An 18,828-nucleotide genomic window follows, 5' to 3' on the forward strand; every position below is an offset into this window, starting at 1 on the left:
GAACCGAGGCAAGTTTGTAGCACGAAATTCAATCAATCAAATCCCAACAGAAGCCGCAGCACTTTGCTTGCCTTGCATAAATTCAATTTGCTGCAGCTTGTGGCACTATCGATTTACATGCCACCACCGAATTGCGGCTGCTTTGTGCCACTGAAATAAAACTGCAATTAGGCTTTATGTACATCACGCACTTCGGCAAACACTTAAGCGCGCTTATTTATTATTGCAAAATGCATTGCAATCATTCGATTTTTGCTCTATTTAAAACTAAGAGTATACAAAAAAGTATTAAATTCAATAGGCAGACCTAACATAAAATAACTAATCATATGAGTTTGGTAGCAGAGTTGAATATGTCCAGTTCATTTGCGTCTATGTACAATAGAAGTTTGTTCGGCTGGCCAAGTTTATAGACGTAGTAGATAAGTAAACGAAGTAAGCACAGATTCCAACTATGATAAGTAGTTTCCACAGGCTGTTGCACACTCGCACTAAATGGCAAAGTCACCATGATCTGCAGCCAGCGCGCAGGGACGACGAAACTCCTGGCCGCGCTCATGTATCCACTTATTGGAGACTGCAAAGTTGATAAATTCAATTAGGATTAAATCTAATTACGAATTATGCAACTACTACTACTCACCCCATTTGCTGCCTGTGAGCACGGGGCATGCCGCATGACGTGTGCGCACATCTCCTTCGCCCGAGCGGTGCAAGTTCATCCAAAAGGCAGCCGTGCCCTAAGCATATGCAATTTATAATCAAATTAAAAACATACAAAACTTTGTCTTCGTCAAAAACAAAAAAAAAACTCAACTGACCTTTTTGGGCCACAGCGCTGTACGCAGCGAAGTGAAGACTGTGGCGCCACCCTGTTGCACGTCACTCATCTGCAAGATAAGACAAGCAAAAGATTATTATATATGTATGACAAAAGTTGTATTTATTTATTTAATTGGGCAATAGAGACAGTCGAAGGTAAAGGAGAATGAATGAAATTAATTTGAATAAATAAAATAAAGCAAGGCAAATGCTAATAAATTTATATAAACAAAAGCATTTGTTTCAAGGATTGGGAAGAAGCGCAATCCGATCTGGGTTAGTGTTATTTATTAATTGTTAAGCCTGTTAAAATACACAGCTTAAGATTCAAAGTTGAGGCCTCTCTGTTTAAGACATAATAAGGAATACTATAATCTAAGAGGAGAGGTTTATACAAGGATCTAGCAGAGTTTTTATATATTAGTAGTGCAATTATTAAGAGATATTGAGACTAAATTACTGGCAGGGATTGGAAAATCAATTGAACTCAACAAATTATGAGGAGTCAATATCAATCACCAATCACTAATTTAATCATAGACATGGTGCCGTGCATAATTTGTAGGTTAGTTAACCAAGGAATCTTAATTAAAGGAAGTCAACTAATGGGTGGTCAATTAATGGGGTAGCTCAATACCTTAAGCCCGGTTAAGGCCACGCAGAACAACCATTAAACATTTTTTCTGAACAGATGCTAAACTCACTTATAGTTCGAGTATTGTGGTGATAAATTGTTGTTAAAATAAATTACTTACATAGAAGAGCACAGTGGCTATGCGATTGCCCAGATTGAGACCCTCAAAGGCGCGTTTCTCCTCACGCTATAATAAAAAATATATGTAAAGTTATATTAATGTAGAAGCAATTCAATAAAGTTAAATATAAGATTAACTTAAGTCAATGAATTTGTTAAGCTAAAAATGCGCAGAAGTGCGAGTTTAGAGAGGAGTAGAAGTCTGAATAGAGTAAGAGTCTCAATTTGAATTTGAAGTTACTCAAATTGATATTAAAGAGTGTCTTTATCATTTAAATATTAAACAATTGTTATTAGTAGTAAGCAAAGTTACTTTCGTGTATTGATTTGAAAGCTGCATAGCTCATGCGACTTGAAAATAAATAATTATATACTGCGGTTAGCTTACTCTGGCGAAATCAAAGTGCGGCTCATAGTGCCCGCCTATGCCGTAGTTGACCACCTGGAGCTCCTCGGCCGACTCCATGTCCAGTCCAGTCATGTCTTGAGTGCGCTGCACCACTGTGCCAATGACACTGTGCTCATGCGTCTTCAGCCAGCCCGACTTGCTGATGCGATAGTTGGCAGTCTCGAGCGCTCCTGTTATGGAGTTCTGGACTGTGGCGCGGCGGAAGCGCGGACGCGCCATGCGCTTGAGCACTTCGATTTCGCTGTCGTATAGCGCGTCGTGGTAGATGACAATGTAGGGATCCATGAAGGCCTCCTCCAGCTTAAGCGGCCCCAGGCGCAAAAACGGCACATTGTTGGTCACATAGCGACAGCGCAGCGGACGCAGCTCCGCCGCCGAGGGCTTCAGCTCACCGCGGCACAGCATTTCATAAGCCTTGCGCTCGGTCAAGTCGAAGACGCTGGGATCGCTCTTGGTCACAGGCTGCATAAATTATAAATTAGCACTGAGCACTGAGCACTGAGCTGTGTGTGCATGAGCTGCTTACCAAGTCGGATACGGGCATTGCATCGCTGCCGTCGTCGCCCTTCATTTTGCGCAGCTCTTGGAGCTGTGCAATTTCCTTTTCATAGAATTTCTTGTTGCCATTTGCACGCTCGTGGTTTGGCAGCAGTTGCAGCAGTTCGTTGGTCATGGTCAGTGCGCTCTCCACGTTGCCTGGGATGATGAGAATGAAAGTGAGAGGGAAATGAAAACGAAGCGAACCAAATTAATGGCAAGCCCAAAAGTATGCTACAGTTTTTTTTACATCAACTTTGTGCTACTTTCAACTTTTCAGTGTCAAGAAAGCAAGTTCAACCCTCAACAACAGAAAAGAGCAAAATAAAAAAGTCGAGCGAACAACAAACTTTTAGGGCCGCAAACGCAGTTTAATTAATTATAGTTTAAAAAATGACAAACTACAAGTTTTTCATATTGATAAGAAACTTGCAAGTCCTTCAATAGCGTCAGGCTTAAGCTAAGTCCGCAATTAGTTTGCCAGACACTTTAAGCGCGCACTTCATTTTATTGAATTTTTTTGCTGCACAACCTTGAGCGTTCAGTTGTGTGGCAATTTAAATTTGCATGATAGCGACAGCGACAGCCACAGCTAACAAAAGTTGTTACCCCCATTGCCAGTTGAGCTAACGTATGTAGCAAGAATTCTTTTTTCTGTTTTGTTGTGTGTGTGTGTGTGCAACATGGTGGCAACTTCCGTTTTTTGCGTTGTTTGCCGCGCCCATAAATACGACTGAGTTGCAAAAACAGCGCAACGCGCAACAAAACGTCGCAATAAGTTCATGCCACACACACACACACACTCACATGAGTTATGAACAGTTCAAGGGCGCAGTACAAGCAGCGCCTGAGGCCACTGAGATTGCGTTAATAATATTAAACGTTACTTGGCTCACCTGAAGCCAAAGCATAACAACAATGTTTAGCACTTAGTGCAGCTGGCGCCCTCTGGCGCCTAATCGTTGCAGCTGCACTGGACAGTAAAGTGCACAGCAACAAGAAGAAACAAGAAAGCAACATCAAGTGCTCGACAAAAAGTGTCATGCAAAGCGAGTGCAGCACACAAATGGCAGCTAAGCTGGCAAGCAAACAGACAGACACGCCCACTCAACGCCCGCCCACTCACTCACCTTGTTTGTAGGTGGAGAATGCCAAATACTCGAGCACCTCGGCGCGTGTAAAACTGTTCGTCTGATTGTGCGGCTCCTCCTGCATGCGACTCATGGCCTCGTTCATCCAGAGCACCGTATGGTAGTAGTCCCGATTCACATACGACTGCCGCCCCAGCTCGAAGCAGTCATCCGAACTCATGGCCGTGCTGTAAACAAACAAATGTGTCAACTCAACTCAACGTTCGTCGGCGCTTGTTGTTTACCTGTACTGTATGCCATTGAGCTTGCCACGTGCCACACTCGACGTATCCAGCTGGTAAGTGTCCTGTAGACGCAGCAGCGCCACAGCCGCGCCATTGAGATCCTCGTCCGATGGAAACTTGAGCACGCTGCGGTATTGCGTCAGATTCTGTATAAACTCCGAGCCCACATCGTGCTCCATTAGATTCTCCACTTGCCGCCAATCTGTGGTCAGGCGCTTGGTCAGCAGATACGCATTAATTGGGTTCGATACGTAGGCGGTTATATCCCCAGCTGCATCCGAGTGCTCTCTTTGGTATTCGTCCATTTTGCTGCAGTTAAACAAAGCGCCAACTTGTTAGTAAGTTCGAGCTAAGCTTAAGTGCTCTGTGGGCGCAACTTAAAACAAGCAGCAGCCACTAACATTATGTTGCAAATTTATAAGCAAAGTTATGAAGGCAAACTAGTGTATAGACTAAGAAAGACAAAGCTTTGGCTTGTAATTTAACAAAAACATGAAAACTTTTGCATGCCCAAGTTGAGCTATAAATATAAAAGACAGTTCTGTATAACTGAGCCATAAATAAAAGTAAAAGAAAAGAATTTATAAGTAAGAGCTACTGTAAAAGTAAAAGTATGAATTAATGAACGAAAGAATACAGATCTGTCTATAAGTTTCATCGCAGCTCATACATAATTAAATTTATGTAAATCTTAAGCTAAGCTATAGCTACACTAGTGTGCATAAATATTTTGACGAAACTAATGTTGAAGGTAATCACCAATTGATATTAAAAAATATGATTTTTTGAAAATTATTATTTTGTATGAGAAGTGACTAATTTTTCCTTCTTCTCATACAAAATAATAAATTTCAAATAATCATAATATATATAAGCAATAAGATTTTTGATATAAACTTTTTTGTAGTCACTATTTATATAAATAGGGGCAACTTTTTGCATCCCAATATATTTTTTTAAATGTTTAGAAAAAAATTTCAAAAACCTGTAAAAAAAACCTGACAAATTTTGTATCATTAAAAAGAGATTTTCAAGACCTTTCCATTGATACCAATATGTCAATAACAAAATGCTCAATTGCTGATTAGCTTCAACTTTAGTTCCGTCAAAATATTTATGCCCACTAGTGTATAGCTACTGCTACTAAAATAATGTTTAAGATTTATGCACAGCAGACATTGAAAGCAAGCGAGACAAGCTCTGCTTCATAATTTTTCAAAATATGCTAAACTTTTATAGCAAACTAAAGCTTATTAAATAATAAATTTAACTTTTAACATACATAAGTAATAGAATAAGTTGCATCTTTAATTTAGAGCTATTGACATGCAATTGGAATTGAACAACGATTCATACAGAATTAAAGAATTATTGACTTCATATAGAAGTGTTGACAATGTTCTAGAATCTTTGCTATTATGTATCAAAGTCAATTGGTGCGAAATTTAATATTTATTTATTACGTACTAATAATCCAAAATTTAAATGCTAGCAACATTTATATTATCATTACCATTACTTAGAAAACTTTACTACAAACTGTAATTCAAACAAATAATTTTTTCTTGTGCCTTTATTACAATTAGTAGTGCATACTGAGCCTTAACCCTAAACAAACATTTAATACTAATTAGTTTAGCTTTTAAAATATGTTACTTAAATCGATTTACAACCCTTGTAGTCATAACCAACGTACGAAAAGTATTTACAGTCTTGTCTCGACAAAGTTCTGCGCGAAAAACTTTGCGCGCCTTAATCCTTTTTGGTCTCTTAGCCGTAAATAACACAAACTTAGTCTAATGATGTGTGGCTTAAACTAAACTAGAATGCAACAGAGAGCTTAGACCACATTGACGCGGTTGTCGGGCGGCGGGCGATAGCACCAGAGACTGCCGATGACGCCCAGGCCAATGAAGAACATGGTGAAGGTGGAAAGGCCCAAAATGACGCCGGTGGTGACATCGTGCAGCGGCAGTCCCGGAAACGGATCCAGCACGAGTATAAGCAGCAGGCCGCAGCACTTGAAGAGGCAGAAAATGGTGACCAAGATGTAGCCCGAGGTGTAGCTGCGATTGGGCAGCCACTCGCAGTGGCGCGAGCGAAAGCCAAGAAAGCCCAAGCCGACGCCACAGAAAGAGGCAACCAAACCGAATTGCAGGTAAAAGGATTTGCCAAACTAAAAGAGGTTACAAGATGAGTAAAGCGTTTGGGATGGAGTAAGAGTTGGGGCGACTTACATGCGCTATCATATAGATGATGAGTCCAGCGTTCATGGTGCTGCCCAGCACCAGCATAAGCGACACTATGGCCAGAGTAATGGTGGCATTGGCCAACTTCTGTGGAAACGAACTGTTGATGGGTTGATTGTTGTTGCTCTCAGTGGACTTGTCCAGCTGCTGCTGCTGCTGGACGCGTGGACTAATGACGGCCATGCTGCGATCAGCTGCAGCAGGCGGCGGCGGCGGCGCTGGTCTGACCGCTTCATAGTGCAAACTGCGCTGCGGCGATGCGCGCAGCTGTTGACGCTGAGGCAGCGCTGCTGCTGCTGCTGCAGTCAACTGCGCAATGTGCTGCTGGCTCTGATAAAGCTGCAGACGTCGCTCCTGCTGCAGCTGCTGCTGATGCGCTGCATTGCGTGGCGTCGAGTGCGCCAAACGCGGGGGTGGTTGCATTTTTCTAGGTGTTGCCAGCAGTTCGTGCAACGCGCGTGTGGCAGCTGCTGCATTGCGCTGCTGCTGCTGCTGCGGCGTCGAAGTGCGCAGACTGTAATGCTGATTGAGCTCAGTGTGACTTAGACAAGTCTCTTGTTGCTGCTGCTGCAGCTGCTCATCCTCATCCTCATCCGCTTCGGTGGGTACCACCGCATAGCGATGCGCGCGTCCATTGTGCATTTGTATAATCTCCTGATTCTCATCCACCAGCTCCTCGTCCTCAGCTGTGGGCACCATTTGATAGCGCTGATTGCTGTTCTTGTCCACGATGAGAAAAGTTTTGCTGCCAAAGTCGCTGCTGAACGCGTGTTTAATCTTTGGCGCCGGCTTTGCATTCAGCATGGGCGGCAAGCTGGCAAACTGCGTCTCCTGCTGCTGCTGCGGCTCCTCGTGAAACGAATGCGGCTCCTCCTGCAGCTCCTGCTGCGACTCATAGCGATCCAAATGCTCCTGCGAGCGCGCCAAACGCTGCGCCGCTTGACCTGGCACTATAGCATAACGACTTGCCGACTGTCCCAGCTCCTCCAGCGGCACCAAAGCATAGCGAGCTGACTGCTGCTGCTGCTGCTGTTGCTGCTGTCGCTGTTGCAGCTGCTGTTGCTGTTTACGCGTCACCGAACGCGTCGACATGCTACGCTGCATGCGCAGCGGCCCCTCGCGCGGATCTCGCACTGGCAGCGTTGCATTCAGCGCAGCACTTTGACTTATGGCATTGTAACTAAGCTGCAAGCTGCGATTGTAGATGGACTCCACACACGCCGCCGGATAGAACTCACTGTTCTGGCAAAATGCCGGATTTGTATAATTATGTTTGGACATAGCTCAGCACTGTACTCCACTCCGCTTAACTGACGACTGATCCACGTTGCGAACTGAGCGCGTTCGCTACTGCGTTTCAACTGAACGAGCTGAGCTGAGCTGAGCTGCTTGCAATTTCCTGCGCCGACGCGCAGTCGTTTGGATCGACAGCGACGCGTGCGCAGGCAACGCCCCCCTGCCAACTCTCTCTGCCGCTCTCGCTCTCTCGCTCTTGCACATATAATTATGCTTAAGACTGCGACTAGGTTTGGCGCGTTCCCTAACTGCCAACAGCTGCTGCTGCTCAAGTTGCTGTTGCTGTTGCTGTTGTGGTTGCTGCTGCTCGCATTTGGGGGTTGAAATACATTCAAAGTCGCAGCCGGCGTTTTTATCAACTTATTTTTCGTTTGTTTGCCAACTCATAAGCAAGCCAAATAGGCAATGCCAATGCCCTCATACCCCCAGCCAAACCAACTTATGTACATAACATTTATATATATAGAGTGAGCCCTCGACAACTTGTGAATGCAGCGACCGTTACAATTTGATTCTGCTGCTGTCAATTGTGAGTGAGAGTCAGGCTAACAATAAATGCAGCAGCAGGTAGCCGCCCCCACCTTGCCTGCATATTGGCCAGCTTAATTGGTTTTTGCCAGGCTGACACCAAAGCAACAAACACAATTTAAATCAACAAAGCGCCGCGTGGTGCATTGCAGCATTGGTATTTATGAATTAAAAGCTGCGCTATGAGCACTGAGTAGCATCAACAGCATCAACTGCCTGAGTTGAAAATTTAATGCGACTGACTGTCAATGGCACGCGCCACATGCCACAACAACAGCAACAACAAGAGAGTGAAAAATGCAGCTGACAGACAAAGCAGCTGTCAGCTGTTTGTTGCTTCGGCTTCGTCTTTTGTGTCGCGCAGAAGGAGCCGCAGCTAAATGAGATAGATCCTGTTTGTCTGTCTGTCTTGTTGCTTGTGCTGCCAACTTGGCAATATTTCGATTAGGGGAGTTGCCTTAACGCATCCGTTGCAGCAACATCCTGAGCTCTTCCTGCTATATATGCTTATATACTAAGCCATAGATATAGGGGTAGCTCAAGTAAATAGCATATAAGTTTTATCTTATGCATGTTGCAACTACGAGTTGCTGCTAGACACACGCACGTGTCTTAAATATGATAGCCTAACAACCAGACAGGCAACCAGCACACACATTCACCCAATGCAGTCACAATTAGTAGACGCATACTGGCTACAGTCAGTGTGAGTGCATTTCCATGTCAGCTGCCTTGATCCTTTGCCGAGCGAGTTGCGTTAAAAAGCAATTTCGATTAGCTAATGCGCGTGCAGCATTTGTTGTCTTTAATGCAATTAACACTTACAAAAGTATTAGCAACTCTTTTAATACGCAGTATGTTCTAATTCTAATTCGCACTTCGATACACAATGAATTCATATTGGCAAAGTTATTAACTCATAAGAAATTATTCAAAAGCAGCAATCATCACTTGACATTCCTGTTCAGCCAGCACCAAATTGACAAACATGTTTTTATATATTTACAATCTACATATCTATAAAGATAAGAGGTTAAGGTTCTAACTATTTGCAGTGGAATTTACATAAGTTTATCTATAAGGGGTTACAATAGTTTATCTATAAGGGGTTACAAAGGGGGAATCTAAAGAGCAAGTCACAAGGTTGCTGACAACACATGCTAAATATGAAAACTATTTTTATAATAAAAAAATGTCAATTTAAAGTGAAATTGAATTACAATTTGCTGCAGGTCTTAAATTTAAAAGAACAAATGTTCATAGTTTGTATGTGTGGAAGTTAGCTAAGTAAGTTTATTTCATTTCTAATGAAAAAAGTAACTTATGTAAATAAATAACAGATATAGAAAATATAGGCCTAAAGCGGCTCATCCACACGACGAAATTTTCATCTTTGGTGGTAATGCTCGTCTCCAAATTTTGTGTTGGCCAAGCCGCTCGAAAGAAATAGAAATCATTCTATCGTGTTTGTGTTGGCGAGCAATGTTGGCACTAGTTAGTGGCAAATTAAATTTTAGCTCGATGAGCAGCTCGGCCTACATGCTCTACTGTGGATGGGCCGCTTTAAGCGCAGTCTACTAAGTGTGATTTCTCTACTTTAATTAGTAATAGCCACTAAAAATAAATAAGTTTAAGTCTGTCTTTAATGAAAATCAGTTGCGAAAAGCTAATTGAAGTGCGTGACTCAGTCCTGGCTCATTAAGTTGCAACTTGCTGCGTAATAAATTTTAGAAATAAGACTGAGGTACAAATATTCTGCATATGTGTGCATAAATCCCAAAATAAACCTTGCTTATACACAAAACAATGCTGACGGCAATAATTTCATTAATACACATAGTAAAAAATTATAGCTTACTATATTAATTGGAAAAAACTCAAGCGCTCATGCTGTTTGCTACTTATTAACTTGTTATAGAGAAATCCTTTTAATCCTTGCTGCTTTGTCTAGCGCTATGCACAACAGTGAAGCAAACTAACTGCTGTTTGTTTGCAACAACTTTTGATAAGCTTAAGCTCATTGCAGCCACATAAATCGACTGCGAAATCTTATAACAAGTTAATTAAAATTGAATATAATTGCAATCTGCTCTGTTTGCTGCATTCAAGGCATATCGTATGGCATTAGCATTGCATTGCATTGATTAAACGCTAGCACATAATAATAATTATAGCTGCAATATATTATTAGCAACTGACGTTGATTAAGTGAGTGTTTGCTCTAAAAGGATTTTAATTTGAAACTTGACACAGAGCAGCAAACAAAAGTTATGAAGAAAAAATCGATCAATCAGTAAATTGATTAAATAATGCACTTTTAGTTATATGATTTTCATTTGTTGTGGTTTTGCTAATATGAAGTGTAATGCAATGTTATGCATTCTAATTGGCAGTTTGTAGTTTGATTAAGCAGCAGCATTAAAAGCTGATTAGACTTAACTAATTTCAATTCAAATGTTAAGCCTAAGATCGCATACAAATGCAGCTGAAAGCAACAGCAGCTATTGCTTCACTTTGGCTTTAGTTTTAAGTATAAGACTTACAGTTGTATTAATAAATAAGCTGAAGCGAAATATTATTCCTTCTTAAAAGAAGTGGCAGCGCATTAAAGTTAACCAACTTTTATATACACAGCAGCATTTTCAATATCGGTCGAGAACAGAACTAAAATTATGTGTAATTTATTTCAAATTTTTAAGTTTTTTAAGTGCTTGTAAATCAATTTTTTTTTTTGCGGAGAATAGAGAAGGTAAAAAAATGTGTAAAATATTTTAAAAATATAAGAAAATTGCTTCAATCCTACATACCGAAATTGGTTGCTGTAGCTGTTATAGACTCTGAGTTCTAGTCGCTCATACAGACGGACAGACAGACAAACATGTCAATATCGACTTATTTGGACTTACTATCAAGTATATTATTACTTTATGTAGTTTGCAATGCCTGGCTCTGCCTATTTGCATAACTTCCTAATACCCTATACCATTTTTTATAAAATATATCAAAGTGTATTTCAACCGCTTTGCTTATTTGTGAATTAAAAATTATATACTACTAATTAAGCTCACACGCTTGCAACTAACGCCATAATTAAAGCATTAAAAGTCGCATATAAATAAACAAGCAGCTTTAATTAAATGATGCCGCTGTCAAAGCCATACTTAACTAATGAATAAACTAGTTGATGAAGCTCTTCGAGCTCTACTCACTTCTTAAGGTAGCTTAGCTTGTCCTCCTGGGCGCGTATATATTTCTCCAGATTGCTTATTAATACGGATTCAGTCTCGAGCAGTTCCTCCATCTCCGCCAGCGCCGTGTAGACCTCGGCGCGTGTCGTAGCAACGACGCAGAGCAGCGCAGCCAGACCAAGTAGCGTGAAACGCAGCATCCTGCGAACTGCTGAAGCGAAGGATACAAAATGCATTAGCTCATGTTAACAGTGAAATGTAAAGGTAACAATGTTGCCAATGTTGCCCGAGTGCATTCGCTAATTGAGAGCGACGCGTTGACCTACGCAACAGTCAGGGTATTGATTTTTAGATAAAATCAGCCCGCATCACTCGCTCTCGTTTGCTTAAATTTCCAGATGCTTAAATTGGACACACCGAACATTTCCATTTAATGAACATTTTTATTATTCACTCGAGTCGCAGGCAGCAGCTTAAACGTTTATGGCTTTGCGCTTTGCCGCGTATAAAATTGAATTACTTGAGTAGCAAATTGAAATTAAGCTGCAAGCAACCTAAAGCTGTAGCAACAAATGATGAGCTATATACTTATGTCGATGTCGCATTAATTAAATCAATTTAGCTTAAGTTGACTGCTTAACTAAAGTCGCTGCTGTTACGCATTGATTCGATTCGCTTCAAACTCAAGTGCAAATTGAGCGATGATTGTTATTAATTAGCAAGATTTATATTCGGCCATACTTCATTTGCATATAGAAGATGAATGAGCTTTTAAACGTGTTTTTCGGCAGCAAACAAATAAATATTTAATTTGCAATGGCGAGAGAGATAAAAGTCAATGTTACTTCACAGTGTGTACCAAAGATAAACGAACTTTATGCTTAAATCATAAAACAGCAGCAATTTTTTTTTGCTTTCTTCTTTATCGCAACTAAATGTAAATTTAAATTCGAATCACAAATGTTGAGCTTGCAGTTTCAATAAAAGAAAAAGTTTGCTTATATTTCTGATCTATCTCCAGTGACTATTTTGTATATCCAAAACTAAAAACCAAGATGCAAGAAGCATTTTATGATTTTATGACCAGCCATTCAAGCAGCTAAAGAACATTCCTATAAATTATATAAAACAAATATATTCATTCGCTAGTTGATTATTCCAAACGTCGTATTGATTTTAATGGAATGTTGAATAAATAATTACTTTAGAAGTTAATATAATATATTATGTGATTTCTTGTTAAACAATTTTTACATTTTAGCGCTAACTCTACGCTTTCCAAAATATTGAATTAATATCATATCAGAACAGAAATTTGGAATATATTTTGGAAAGCTTAGAGTTAGAATTTGAAATATGTAGAGTTACTTTCCAAAATATATTCTAAATTCCTGTTCTGATATGACATTAATTCAATGAAAATTCATAATGCCGAAGAATTTTGAAAAACAGCTTTATTAATTTATTTAAAATAAATATAAATATAAATATTTTTTTTTCATTTAAATTGCAATTTTGTTTGTTAGCTACTTATAACAATATAAATGGAATTTACTATGAAACATGCTAAAAATTATATTAATTATTCGACATTTATTGAGTAATTATTTTCTATATTCAACAACAATTTCCTGTTTGTTTCCTTATTTCTTATCAATTTATTAGAAATATTAGGTATTAATGAATAAATTATTTATAACATTGAATTATGTTTGTTTCCTATCTTCAGCTGTTTGCACATTTATGATAACATCCAAAAATTATCACCATAATTTGTAAGTTTTAGTTAAATAGTTAAAGTTTTTTGTCAAAATAAATGTTCCGATCAGTGTAAAGCGTCTGCCCTACGTTGTAATTAATCAGCACTAATTGCTTCGAGACTGCCACACACACATACACACACTTTTCACACTGTACAACATGACAGAGCAACAGACTTGCATACACATGCGTTAATTGCTCGCATTAATCAAGACACTTACGTCGACTTTATTTAGCCCGAAGCCGAAGCTGAAGAAGCAAATTCGCTCACCTAGTGCCATAGTAAGTAAACCGGCTATTGTGGCTACCTAAACAGTTTTCTTTTTTGCTTGCCCAAAATACCAAATAAGCCATAGCAAGAAACTGAGAGTCTCTGGTTACTGCCACGCCCGTTTGCCTCATACCGAATGCAAATATATTCAACACTAGTCAACAGCAAATACTTTTAATTGCACTCGAGTGCCAAACTAAGCTTCGATTTTTGCTATGCAAATTCAATTGTGGATTTGCAGAATGCAGAGCACACAGTTCGCTTTAGTTTAGTTGTCTTAAGGATTTCAATGCAATTACATTTATTGACACACTTGTTCAGAATCGAAATGTGATAACTAACGACACTGGACACTGAATTTTATTCTTAAATTGTGGTAAATATTTTTAGAGTCTCTTAGCTCTATCAGTAATCAGGCAACGAATTTAAAAGTCTATTGAATATTGAGAATTGTGAAAATCAGAGCCTAAGCAGAAGAGCCAGAAATTAAGTTAAAAGAATTTTAAAATAAGGATTGTAATTCATAAACTTTTGTAAAATTCGTAATATTTTGTATTCCCATTCCCCAGATAAAATACAAGTCTTGAAAATATTTTATAATGTTCAATAAAAATTATTACAGCAAAGCTAAGTTTAGAATACTTATTAAGTATTTAAAATTGTAAAATTCATTTCGAAACAAAGTGAAATTTCTTTTGAAATATTAAAGATTTGAATAAAAAGTGTATCAAATATTTAAATACTTATAATTATGGAGGTTGTACTGTATTTCCTCATTAACCAAATTTTTATTTAATTTTTAATTTTAGACTCTATAACAGATGTTGCTTAACAGCAGAACAAATATAACTTTGTTGCATAGTGTTTAATAAAAAAAACTTATGACATTTGTCAGACCTATATTTTATTTATTGCGCAATCCATAAACTTATACTATATCGACAGTCAAACATATGTTTTGGTACTAAGTCAAATATATGGGAATTTAAGATGCTTTAAATCTATGGAATGGACATACTAAATTTAAAGAATGTCAACAGTGAAACTAGAAAATAATTTTATTCTTAGAAGAGACAACTTTGACTTTTGATAGACGCCACAAAGCGGTAACCGGTTTAGGGTTACGGTTTAGATCTCGAGTGCAGATTAGAAAGGTGAGTCGAGAACGAACCAAACCAAAATCGTATAGAAAGAAGAAGATGCTGCTGCTGCGAACTAATGACTGCAGTGTGCGGACATTGACAAAGTTAGGAACATAAACAAACAAACAACAATGCGAAGAACCACAAAGTTGCGTTGTGTGCGCCATGCACAGACTGATTAATTAAAGTTCAAAGAACTTGGAGTATGCAAATGTATCTGATGGATACGCCTGCCTGACTGCTGACAACATCAACAGGATGATGCACAACGAGTGCCATTGTCAGTGGCATTTCAATCATTAACGGTAACGGTAACGGTTACGGTGCCGGCTCAACAATTACATTTATTGAAATGCAAATATTATTTTATGTCGCTTACGTGAGTGACGCCCCCTCACAACCAACGCCACGCCCACAAACTGCTTGTCAATAATATTGTATAACATGCGTGGCCTTATTTTAGAATTGCTTTTAGTTAATGAGTTCGCTGAACTAACTTTGTGCATATATTTTACAATAAATATATTTATTCTCCCATGAATTATTTCTTTAAACATTAAAGTCACAAAAACTTCTGCCATGGGAATAGAAAAGTGGAACACACATTCAATTTATGCTTGAAATGGCAAAAAAATGCTTCGAAGCTTAATTTTCACTTTTCAGTTCACTTTGTGTCAAAAGATACATTTCTATACAACAGACGGCCCAGCTGAATTATTTATTTTCTGCTGAGCATAGCACAAAATATTTTGTTTTTGCTTCAATTTCTATGCTCATGTTGAAACAGGTGCTTAACTTTAATTGCGCTCCGCAGACAAATTAAAGCGCTACTTAAAATTTAAGCACCAAATTAAAATAAAGGTTAAACAGTCGAGACTAACTGCAGTTTAATAGAAGCTAAGTATATTTAATCTTGTGTGTAGCTAAACAAATGTCAAGCTTTAAATAAATATTGAAATTTGCAAGCAACAACAAGCGTCAAAAATTTGCATAAATGACGAGTTTGTTACGCAAACGAGAATGAATGGAATATTGACAATTAAGAAACAAACACATGTGCTAAATATAGATGCTGTATAAAAAGTTTTTAAATTGCCAATTCAAATTGAGATTGAATTTTAATAATTAAAAATTCACTAATGCCAATCTAAGCCAATTTGGCAAATAGAAAAGCTGTGAATATGTTAAAAAAAAACTTTTAAAATTGAAATGTTTCAAAGCTGCTAACTAATTGAAATGGAATTTCAATCATCTTATCATTATTTAATATTAAATAATTCATTTTTTGTTTTATACAAAACTTTATTTAGTTATGTTATTCTAATAGATTTAATATTAAGCATCTATTTTTATTAATTTAAAAAGACTTTTTGCCATAATTTTCTGCTAACGTCGACTGTTCATAGTTGACATTAAATAAAAAAAAGTAAATAAGAGTTATGCCAGTTGCAATCAGGCGCAAAATCAAATTAAATTATTTACAAAGCTGCCTTTTATAAATAAATAATTGCAGTTAAGCTTAAAAAGTGAAAATTGTATTTGCTGTAAATTGTATTTGCAGCTATTGCTGTTTAACAAATTTAATATTCTAATGGCTGAATGAACAGCACGTCGCTGTGTAAATTAATGAAATTGCAACATTGCGCTTTTGTTGCCGTTGCCGTTGCGGCAACACATAAAAATATTTGCTTGCGTGTTGCCGCTGTTGAAGTTTATGCAACAAGCAATGTTTTGTACATTTTTTTTTTAATAAAAAAATATTTCCTTGCTTGCAACGTGCTACGTGCAACGTGTGGTTGCATATACTAATTGTTAAGCATGTTTGGTGTTTTCTTTGATGCGCTTTGGTTGCCATTAACTTATGAAATCATAATGTTATAAACAAAACGCTGACGCACTTGGGAGCTTGACCAAAAGCTTTCAATATGCAAATTGGCAAATGTTGCAGGGAAACTCGTCAGGGCGTAGCTAAGCAGCGACTGCAAAAACTGCAGCGTCACCGCAACATACACACACACACACACACACACACATGGATAACTATAAAAGGAGAGCAGCTTATGCTTTATCAAAAGCTGTGCAGCCATTTCCTAGAAAACCCTAGACCAGAGTCAGAACCAGAGCTAAGCGAACAGCTCAAGGCTGCTGTTGCTGTCATTTCCAGTTGATCTGTGGCAAGGTTGAGTGGAATCTTGCTGCGTGTGCGTAGCAGCAACAAATAAGTAGTATATCAAAAGGTAGCAGCAACAAATAAGTAGTAAGTTTATCAAAAGCAACACACACTCGTTCTATTGTTATATAATCTGCTGCTGCTGCTGCAGGTGTCTGGCGCACTGGGAATAACATTAATAGCAACATTGTTTCAGTTGTTCATTAGTTTAGCTTTAGCTTTAACTGCAACTGTGGCCTGACATTTGGCCAACTTGCAACTGGCAACTGGCAACTAAGCCCGGTTGACACTCGCTGCTGACATTTGCCGCAGCTATTGTCTTGCTGCAGTTAATGCCACTGCTTAAAGCGAAAATGTCAGCCACGAGTTTTGGCCAAAATCACCCGCTAAATTCCGCAATTAAATATGCTCAATTTGAAACCGTATTTAATGCCGGCTGTTGTCAGTTGCGCTACAAACTTTTCAACAGCCAACAAAAAGGTTTTGCGCACTGACAAACTGACAAACTTTTCAATTACAGCTGTCGTTAATTTAATTCACATTACTCTCGCTGCTTATTTGCTAACTCGCATGGCTCATAAATTTTACATAAGTAGTTGGCAGCAGCTTCACCTTCAACATAAACTTGCTGTCTCGTGTCTAATTGGAAATCATAGCAAAACCGGTATTGCAAAAGATGCGCTGCACTCGTTGCGAACTTGGCTAAAACTGCAGCTAATTACACAACAAGTTGGCAGCAGTAAGGCTATGAATATGGCAGTGAAAATGGCCATGAGGTCCGCCAAGGAAGTCTGTTTGCTTTGCTTTCATTTCACTTCATTTACTTTCATTTCGAATTTTGATTTCATTTACTACTCTGCCTTACTTTCAATTTTTAGACCTAATTAAATATTTGCTCACGACTACGCGCAGTTTGTCAAGTGTGCTACAATTTATTTACAATTATTTGCTTGGCAACTGGTTTTGGTAACAGGCTAAGCCACATAAATAAGACTAAGCTTGAACAATAAACTTGTACAGCAATTATTAAAAATTAATAAATATGAACTAATTGCTGTTTATTGTTTTCAATTTGAATTTCAAATGCGCGCCTTTGCACAGAATTTCATGCAGTTGGCAACACGTGTGCGCCTTCCAGTTTTCCTGCTAGTTAGGGGTGCTTTTCCAACACTAATACATACACGTATGTATGTACGCATACCAAGAAAACGAAATCAAAACAAACGCCTGCAAATGACTACGTGACCGGGAGGCTGCCGCTTATTTTCATTTCCCTATTCCCTCTCCCGCTTCTCTTCACACACACATTCAACAATTTGAGATGTTCTGCTTATCGCTAACTGGGAGCATGCGAGGCATGTGGCGGTCAGCAGCAGCAGCAGCAGCAGTTTCAATTGAAATGAAGCCTAAACATGTGTGTGCCTGTGTGTGTGTGTGTGTTTGTGGGGACAGCATCATAATGCACAAATAGAAATAGCAGAATGTACATATATGTATGTACATAAAATATGAATAGAATTATTTTATTTCTATGCGATTGCCTTTGACTATCTGGAAAGTTCTTTCTAATCATTAAACTTAGCATAACAGAAATTCAATTCAATTTAGTAGCTGACCCACATTTGATCAAGGGGGCGTAGCTTATCAGCCCAAGACGGAAGCTGCTCCTCTTAGAACACGTCAGCTTGCCGCTATTGCATACACTTACCCTTTTGCCTCGATGTCGCTCCTGTAAACTGGCTCTGGGCCTTACACTCTTCCAATAAACAAAGCGTGGGCGTCTTGGCCTGCGCTTTGTTTACAGTTGATATGTTTGTCTGTATGTATTCTTCTCTGACTGACTGTCTATGGCAGCCAAGTTAATGCACTTGAGTATAAATAATGCACAATTATTTAACGGCAGTCGTGATTATTCGTTTTGGTCTTTGTCACATTGGATAGCAGGTTATACGCGCGCGGCACATCCATTAACCGGAGCGTTTAAATATTTAAATAGTATTAATTATAGCTTGCAGTTAAATTTAAAAAGCTATGCACGGCAAATGTTACTTTTAAGTTTTATTCACTTTAGCCGCTTTTTATTGCCCGCATTAACCAAACGAGAATGCGACACAACCTTCCCGTTCAATAATAATGTTGTTATTGTTGTTGTTATATATATTGTTGTTTGTTTTAATATGAAGAAACACGTCCGAAAATTGCTATCGTTATTGCTATCGTCATCAGCTGACGGCTTTTGCTTCGAACTCGAACATATTGGTTCGATAACACGATAACGCTATTGCCGCAACAGTGTTGTAAAATACAGTTAGCTTACTATTACTTT

At 38.7% G+C, this 18,828-nt stretch overlaps 2 protein-coding genes across 3 annotated transcripts; both read right to left on the bottom strand.

Moving 5' to 3' along the window:
- Positions 1-181: 181 nt before the first annotated feature.
- On the bottom strand, positions 182-18,641 carry LOC108604616 (prolyl 4-hydroxylase subunit alpha-1). Of its 2 annotated transcripts, none has more exons than XM_017994156.1 (10): positions 18,211-18,641; positions 11,180-11,366; positions 3,898-4,206; positions 3,653-3,840; positions 2,512-2,681; positions 1,965-2,447; positions 1,578-1,643; positions 822-890; positions 644-740; positions 182-577 (listed from the first exon to the last, which is right to left on the bottom strand). In XM_017994156.1, exons 2-10 carry the CDS (start codon positions 11,356-11,358, stop codon positions 492-494), a joined length of 1,647 nt encoding a protein of 548 aa, XP_017849645.1. In that variant the 5' UTR covers positions 11,359-11,366; positions 18,211-18,641; the 3' UTR covers positions 182-491. The 2 variants fall into 2 exon arrangements, with proteins under 2 accessions (XP_017849645.1, XP_017849646.1); XM_017994157.1 differs by having other exon boundaries at positions 11,180-11,369.
- On the bottom strand, positions 5,555-7,427 carry LOC108604617 (transcription factor SPT20 homolog). The gene is made up of 2 exons (XM_017994158.1): positions 6,135-7,427; positions 5,555-6,073 (listed from the first exon to the last, which is right to left on the bottom strand). Exons 1-2 carry the CDS (start codon positions 7,425-7,427, stop codon positions 5,738-5,740), a joined length of 1,629 nt encoding a protein of 542 aa, XP_017849647.1. The 3' UTR covers positions 5,555-5,737.
- Positions 18,642-18,828: the final 187 nt, after the last annotated feature.

This window comes from Drosophila busckii, chromosome 3R (assembly GCF_011750605.1).
Source record: "Drosophila busckii strain San Diego stock center, stock number 13000-0081.31 chromosome 3R, ASM1175060v1, whole genome shotgun sequence".
In the NCBI taxonomy this organism is placed as follows: domain Eukaryota; kingdom Metazoa; phylum Arthropoda; class Insecta; order Diptera; family Drosophilidae; genus Drosophila; species Drosophila busckii.